Source organism: Sorghum bicolor, chromosome 10, assembly GCF_000003195.3.
Source record: "Sorghum bicolor cultivar BTx623 chromosome 10, Sorghum_bicolor_NCBIv3, whole genome shotgun sequence".
Classification (NCBI taxonomy): domain Eukaryota; kingdom Viridiplantae; phylum Streptophyta; class Magnoliopsida; order Poales; family Poaceae; genus Sorghum; species Sorghum bicolor.
The window spans coordinates 676,226-683,205 of record NC_012879.2 but is presented as its reverse complement, the minus strand read 5'-3'; the positions used below and the strand labels follow the sequence as shown (position 1 = coordinate 683,205).

The following is a 6,980-nucleotide window of genomic DNA, read 5'->3' as shown; positions in this document are numbered from 1 at the left end:
TCTTCTAAAAAATGAAATATCTTAACCACCATTTTGTTATAGCATTACCCCAAAATATATACTGGAAAAACAAATCATAACTAGAGGTGTGGTTACAATGTGTCTATGTATCTCAAACGTTTTATCCGTTTATTGGAGAGGGTGTATGACTTGAAGCCACAAGATTTCATATCATTCTGAACATAACTTCCAGTTATTGCTGCAAACCTATTTTGGAGCAGTAATGAACGAACATGGCTGTCATCTTTTGTTTAGTTATTGCTCCTTTGTACTGATACGCTTGACTTCTGCTTGCCAACTGTAGCGATGAACTCAACTGCCACTTTTAATGCATTAATAGATGCCAGATTCATCAAGCTTGTTGATGACCATGTTGGTTCCCCTCCAGCCAAATCAGATACTCCTCGGAATACAATCACAGGTATGCCAGGTGATGTTGTTGTCTGTTGAATCAGTATGAGAGTTCGCTTAATTTTAGCGCTATCTTAAGTTACATGATCAGGATGTACTGCAAATATTAGTTAGCATATAAATGAAAAGTAAGAGACATCATCTGTTAAAACTCACCATCACCACTGCTGCGCTCTCCTCATCTACTGTTGACACCCCAAATTCTCTGAAAAGGAACTTTCTGTATTCTGCGTTGTCAAGAAACATGTCTGCTGATGATCCTTTTAGCCCATAGACAACTTGTGGAGTTGTCGGTAAGCAGAAAGTGTCATTGCACCTTTCAAGTTTGACCTGCAGAGCAGAAATTTCACAAATAGTAGTCTGTGATTAGTTGTGCACAAACATGTACAGTACTTGTTATGCAATTATGTTACTGATACATTGTGTAGCACTCACCTTAAGTTGTTCTGCAATTCTGAACCATGCTGAATCTACAGGTAGCCAGAAAACTTCTTCCATAGGCTTGCCAACTGAGTATAGCTCCTCGTTTCTGTATTTCAGGGATCCTAGCAAATTCCCTCCTCCATTTGGGATGTTATATTCCCCAAAGCTTAGTTCTGCTGATGATTCTTTCGGTGATTTGAACTTCTGCAATAATCAGAATACCAGAGATCATGTTAAGGGAGGTGAGTTTGCTGAATCATGCACAGATACTTGGAGGTTGCATTTGTGAATTTGTTGCATCTATATTTGCAATTGCAGCATTGGATCTTGAGGTGGGTTAAAGAAGCGGATTCCAGTTGGAGGGGTACCTTCCATGTCCAGGCACCCGTGTAAGCAACAAGCTTGGGAACACTGACATCACCAAAAGACATGGAGTCATTAGAACTCCCTGCCGTGCCGTAGTGAACAATACCAGAGACGCTGAAGACATCGATGAGAGTCTGTACAGTGACAGCAGCATTCAACTGGAAAACCAAGGCAGGCAGGCACTAAGTAGTAAGAGGTAAGCATGAAGGTGAGTTACACAGAAGGTAAACGCAAACGAGTCCCTTTCAAATTTGATTACCCTGCGTTGCCCTGTCAATGCATATATAACGTTCACTCCCCGAATGCTGCCGATGTGATACCGCCGTCCTGAAATATTGCAGTAGGTCAGATTGCATTGTATTCTTGAGAGGTCAGCAATAGGATATAGTTATGCACTCAAACACTAACTGGAAACATTGCCTTATGATTTGGAACCGAACACAGTATGGATGTATATATGTAGGTAGGTAAGTAGAACAAAAGGAAACGAAAAATTCAGAGGCCTGTGACAACAACTTATGGCACATTTGTTTCCAGTTTGAGGTCAAGTAGGTCTTATGCTATTTCTGTCGTGCACTTGCTTCTTTTGTGGCAACATATTAAGCTGACACAGTTATTGATGACACCCAAAATCAGAGTCCTGTAATTACGTCCTACGACACATTTCTTTCCTGTTCGAGGGCAAGTAAGTCATGCTATTTTTGTCGTGCACACCTTACAGTTAGCTCTGCTAGTGCCGGATGCTCATCAGTCCTAGTCTATGCTGTCTTCCAAGAAGAGGGAAATTGTACATGCAACGTACTGTAGCTGTGAATTGAATTGATATATAATTACAACATCTCATGTCATCTCACTTCATGCTGTGAATTAAATTGATGTATGACAGCATCTCATGTCATCTCATCTCATGCCTATGGTCTGTATTACCATTTGTATCACCAGGTGATGGAAATGACAGCAGAAAAGTCAACGGAAGGAACAGTCAGTCAGTCAGGCATGAGTATACAGACAGACCAACAGATGAATACAGGGATGGTATAGGAGCAGATAATAGCACGTGGGTGGGATGGACAAATGGATGGCTGAGATTAGACGTACTGTACCATAGAGGTCAACGAAGGGGAGGACATGCCAAGGCGTGAAGTAGCCGGAGGCCTGCAACGCGGTGGCCTCGTCGACGTACGACATGACGAGGCCGAGGGAAGAGCCTCGCCGGTTGACCCTGTCCACCTGCCACCGGACGCGGTCCATGGCCGGGCGCTCCGGCACCGGCAAGGCCGCGGCTGAGCTCGCGAGCAGCAGCAGCGAGAAGAGCACGAGCTGCAGCGGGGTCGTCGCTGGGTAGCCGGAGAGCGCCATGGCCATGCCTAGCTGCCTGCTCTGCTGTGCCAAACTGCCAAGAAGAGAAGAGCAAGAGACAGGGTGGAGGTGTGAGCAAGAGACGAGGGTCTATTGGTCTGTTTGTGGTCTGTGTCGGTGAAGAGAAGAGCGGGTTGGCGCGTGTGATGTGATTGATGGAGGCCGTGATCCGCGTGCTTAAGTTTTTTTATGATCCGCGTGCTTATTTTTTTCTAACTACTTTATATTTATTATACATACTTATTGTATACTAGTAGTAGTTTCATAGGGTTGGGAAGCCCATGCCAAGAAAACAAGAAACCAAATTACCCAGTGAGCTGCAGCTGCTGCCTATCCTGTCACATCATTTTTGTTCGCTTAAGCTTATCAGCTGAATGTATCAGCCATTCAACAGTGTTTTACTCTCACAACAAATCTAGCATGACTTATTAGCTAAACGAAAGCCCGTACCAATCTCAACCTTTCAGTCACCGTCCTTGTGTGTTTAAAACACGTGCTAGGTGAACAGTGGAACGAAAGCCACGCTCCCTTTGTCCCGAAAAGAAAAGATTACTATTCTAAGTTTGAACCAAATTATCTTTTAAAAAAATAATTAAGTCTATAGAAAATAATATTGATATTTGTGTTCAAATAGGTTTACTATAAAAATATATTCATAATTAATTTAACAATACTTATTTGATATCATAAATGTTACTGTACTTTTTTAAGGTCTAGCTAAATTTAAATTATTTTGACTCGCCAAAAATGGAAATTGTTTTTTTTCCTTGGTACGGAAGGAGTATTTGTGAAGATCTAGCCCACAACCTGGTACCGTATAAATGGGCCTCCATTGCATTGGGTCTTTCGGCCTATCCCCCTATACTACTAGTAGTAGTAAAGGCATATTTTGTTGGAGCCAGCCCAATATTAACAATGTCAATCCTACTGGACAAACAAGCCCATAATACATTTGGAGCCCGCTACGGCTCGGCAGCTCGGCTTAGCAACATTCTAGGACAATAATTTCTACAAACCTTACATATGTGGTGGTTAAAATAGGCAGCCATGGGCAATGCGTTTTGTTGTTTGCTGAGATCCTTTGAAGTTAATAGATGATGCAAAGTTTAATAATCACCATGGGAAATTGCGTCAGGTGCCCTCTTCACTTGCTAGGTGCACGTAGTGATTTTGAAGCCTAAAAAATGGTCTGAGTTTTCCCTCGTTTACCTTTTGCAACCATTGATCTTTGTGAAAGCCGTGACTGACATTGTGGATGGGAAGACACCGACGGCAGAGTTTCTGCAAATGTGGTGGACTTCGTCAGCTGGATCGGATCCAGCGTATCTCTGATCTCTGAAAGCTCTAGCTGAATGTGGTCATGAAACCCAATTGCTAATTTGTGTGGATATATGTCTGACTCAATTGTTATATGCCCCTAGTACTTTTGAATGGTTGCATACTTGCACTGGCTGTTGTGAGATGCCAAAACCAGAGCAGTCATGCCCCTCTGTCTGCTGCAAGTTTCAGAAAGAATACGCAATGGACAAACACGGGGTGTTGGCGATCAGAATAACAAGTGCCTGCCATGCCCTTCCATGTACGTAGTGAACAAATTAAGGGCCGTGCGAGCCAGGCCCGTTGGTTACCCTGACCAGTGCTAATAGTCTGACCGTTGGCTTGTCTTATGAGCCCTCTGTCTGCTGCAAAACAGAAAGAATGCACAGTGACTCTGTGAGCATCGGTGTTGGCGATCAGAATGCCAGGCGCTTGGCATTCCCCTGTACAGTAGTTGTGGTGAACCGTGCAGGCCATTGACCAGTGCTGGTAGGTGTCTTCCATTTAAGATGGTTCTCCATTCTCCAATAAAGGGCCAGCCAACCAAGAGGTGAGTGAGGCAATCCGTCAGCGATGAAATGCCAGTGCAGGAGCTCTCGTCACTGAAGCAAGAACCTTTGCCCTCTTTTCTCTGCCTGCTCAGGTACTCCTGGTTGCATCGATCGTCTGCATATGCTTTCATTTTTCAAGTCTTTCTGCAGAGCTCTTTGCTCCGTGTCAGATGGAGATCCCTGGCTGTGTATCCAGCATCAATCCCAAGGTGGAGCCTTGCGAGGACGAGGAACCGCCATTACCGCCGCCGTTTCAAGCTTCATCAGACGAGTGGGAGGTGACCCCGCTGTCCGGCGACAACCCCTTCTTCACCAGCGTCATGTGCAAGAGCCAAGTCCAGAACCCCTTTCAGCTGGTAGTACACGTACACATCCCCATCCTACTGTTTCCAATCGGAATGCACACACGCACGCACGCAAGCAGCTCGTTGGGAGTGAGAGCGTGACAGGTCTTGCTGACCGTACGTTTCAGGTCATCCCGGTTCGTTTCCACCGCCACCTCCCGGAGACGCGCGCGCCGGCGGTGCTAATGTGCCGCGGCCGGTCGTGGACGGTGAGCTACTGCGGCGTCGGCAAGTGGAAGAGGCTTCAGGGGGCGTGGAGGGACTTCGCCCGCGACAACGGGCTCCGGCTCGGGGACGCCTGCGTCTTCGAGCTCGTCGTGCCCACTGCCGCCGGTGCCGGAACTGAAGCTGCTGCTGCTGCTGCAAGTGAAAGAGACGGAAACGACAGCAGCGGCAGCAGCAAGGAGAAGGAGGGGAAGACGATGGAGGTGGTGTTCCGGGTGCAGGTACTCCGCAGCGGCCTGCCGGAGGAGATCGCCTCCCGGGGCGCCACCTCCGACGACCCACTCGTCATCCTGGACTAACTAGATCCAACTGCTGCCATTAACGTTACTGTTGGTGGTTGAATTAGTATTAGTAGTTGGACATTAGTGGTTCAGTGCAGTCTGCTTTTGGTAGCATGGTAGTATAAGTACTTTGTTTGCCCCTGCTGATCTAGCTAAGCTCTCTGTTTAGTACATTCTTTGTCAGTCTGTCTGATCGATGGATCCATCATCCTGCAAAAATGTAGTCAGTTAATGTGTATGGATGCTAATGATAAGTAGTAGTTGTAGTTCTTCATCGTTTCTCAAACTGCACTACTGCAACGAGCTGGCTGTCTAATTTGGGTGCACAATTGATTCCTCTAGTGTTCAGCTTGTTACGGTTTTAATTACCTCGTTCTTGGGGTGCATAATCCCCAACAGCGGCCACTACTAGTGTGTGAGGCCGGCCACCGCACCAGCGGTTGATGAGCACGAAGCAACGCATCAGAGATATTTAAATATTTGCCACGGTTATGGTTGGCTCCTCTAGTTTTAGAACGTCCATTAACGCCTTATTTAGTTCGCAAAAAAATTTTAAGATTCCCGTCACATCGAATCTTTAGTCGCATGCATGGAGCTTTAAATATAGACGAAAATAAAAACTAATTTCACAGTTTACCTGTAATTTGTGAGATAAATCTTTTGAGCCTAGTTACTCTAGGATTGGACAATATTTATCAAATAAAAACGAAAGTGTTACAATAGCCAAAAAGCCAAAATTTTACCAACTAAACAAGGCCTACAAATTTGCCACAAGAGAATCGTTTGGGTGCTAAACTTTTGCCCATTTTAGAGTTATAATAGTCCATGTCAGCCTGCCACGGTGGATTGTCCATGTCAGCATGTTCTCGCATTAGGCCATCCTCAATGGGAGTTTCATGACACAGTTTCCAACACATCAATATTTTGGAAACAGTGCATAGGAGTTTCATGGGGATGAAACTCTCTCTACTCCCATGAAACTCTTATCATCTCTCTTCATTAATATAGCGCCACATCAGCATATTTAATGTGCATGAAACTCTAATGAAACTCCCATTAAGAAGGACCGGTGGCTGGGGATTCTGGTTGCTGAGCAGCCAGCAGCAGGTCCAGAACCCGCTCGGCACGTGGTGCTCGTCTGGACGACAGTCCTCAGCACCTCGCGCGCGGCGGCTTCAGATAAGCGGGATATTTATTTAAATATTCAGGAAGACAACCATTTTACACTAAAAATAGACATGAAACATGCACCAACTAACAACTATAAATAGCCATGGCAGCAACACCAACCGATAGATCATTGATGTCTAAGTTTGGCCATTAATCAGGTTCTGGGTGACGCACAGCAGCAGCACAGGCCATTTAACATAGGGAGGGGCAGGTCTGTCTTTTTCCCTAGCCGATCCACTGTGGCAAGCTGATATGGACTGCCACGACGTCAAAAAGGGTAAATCTTGAGCACTGAATCGATTCTTGTGGCAAATTTTTAATTGGCGTTTTAAATGTGGCAAGTGAAAAGGAGTCAACCATAACAGTGACAAATATTTAAATATCCCAATGCATCAAGGTGCATGTCGAATTATATGCAAGCAGTGAATAGGAACCGAATCCGAACACAGCAAATTGACGATGGAGAGGGATAATAAGTTCGACTGTGTGGTTCAAGGCTTGGACTCTCTGGGCCCAAGCTCATGCGTGACACA

The 6,980-nt window shown here is 45.3% G+C and overlaps 2 protein-coding genes across 3 annotated transcripts; one reads left to right on the top strand and one right to left on the bottom strand.

Annotated features, from left to right (window-relative positions):
• On the bottom strand, positions 1-2,700 carry LOC110430859 (bark storage protein A-like). The gene is made up of 6 exons (XM_021448965.1): positions 2,304-2,700; positions 1,460-1,527; positions 1,203-1,358; positions 847-1,038; positions 568-741; positions 1-443 (listed from the first exon to the last, which is right to left on the bottom strand). The coding sequence occupies exons 1-6, from the start codon at positions 2,563-2,565 to the stop codon at positions 252-254; spliced, it is 1,044 nt and encodes a 347-aa protein (XP_021304640.1). The 5' UTR covers positions 2,566-2,700; the 3' UTR covers positions 1-251.
• LOC8066888 (B3 domain-containing protein Os06g0112300) lies at positions 4,415-5,606 on the top strand. 2 transcript variants are annotated; one of them, XM_002437648.2, is made up of 3 exons: positions 4,415-4,519; positions 4,598-4,783; positions 4,900-5,606. In XM_002437648.2, exons 2-3 carry the CDS (start codon positions 4,598-4,600, stop codon positions 5,293-5,295), a joined length of 582 nt encoding a protein of 193 aa, XP_002437693.1. In that variant the 5' UTR covers positions 4,415-4,519; the 3' UTR covers positions 5,296-5,606. The 2 variants fall into 2 exon arrangements, with proteins under 2 accessions (XP_002437693.1, XP_021306161.1); XM_021450486.1 differs by having other exon boundaries at positions 4,421-4,519; positions 4,624-4,783.

What these genes read in the sequence shown, in the direction of transcription:
- LOC110430859 (XM_021448965.1), bottom strand. Translation starts at nt 2,565, where the DNA reads ATGGCCATGGCGCTCTCCGGCTACCCAGCGACGACCCCGCTGCAGCTC. An exon ending in CGGGTGCCTGGACATGGAAG is followed by an intron (nt 1,039 to 1,202) that starts GTACCCCTCCAA and finishes TGATTATTGCAG; the next exon opens with AAGTTCAAATCACCGAAAGA. An exon ending in GAATTGCAGAACAACTTAAG is followed by an intron (nt 742 to 846) that starts GTGAGTGCTACA and finishes TCTGCTCTGCAG; the next exon opens with GTCAAACTTGAAAGGTGCAA.
- LOC8066888 (XM_021450486.1), top strand. Translation starts at nt 4,455, where the DNA reads ATGCCAGTGCAGGAGCTCTCGTCACTGAAGCAAGAACCTTTGCCCTCT. An exon ending in TCTTTTCTCTGCCTGCTCAG is followed by an intron (nt 4,520 to 4,623) that starts GTACTCCTGGTT and finishes CTGTGTATCCAG; the next exon opens with CATCAATCCCAAGGTGGAGC. An exon ending in TCCAGAACCCCTTTCAGCTG is followed by an intron (nt 4,784 to 4,899) that starts GTAGTACACGTA and finishes CGTACGTTTCAG; the next exon opens with GTCATCCCGGTTCGTTTCCA.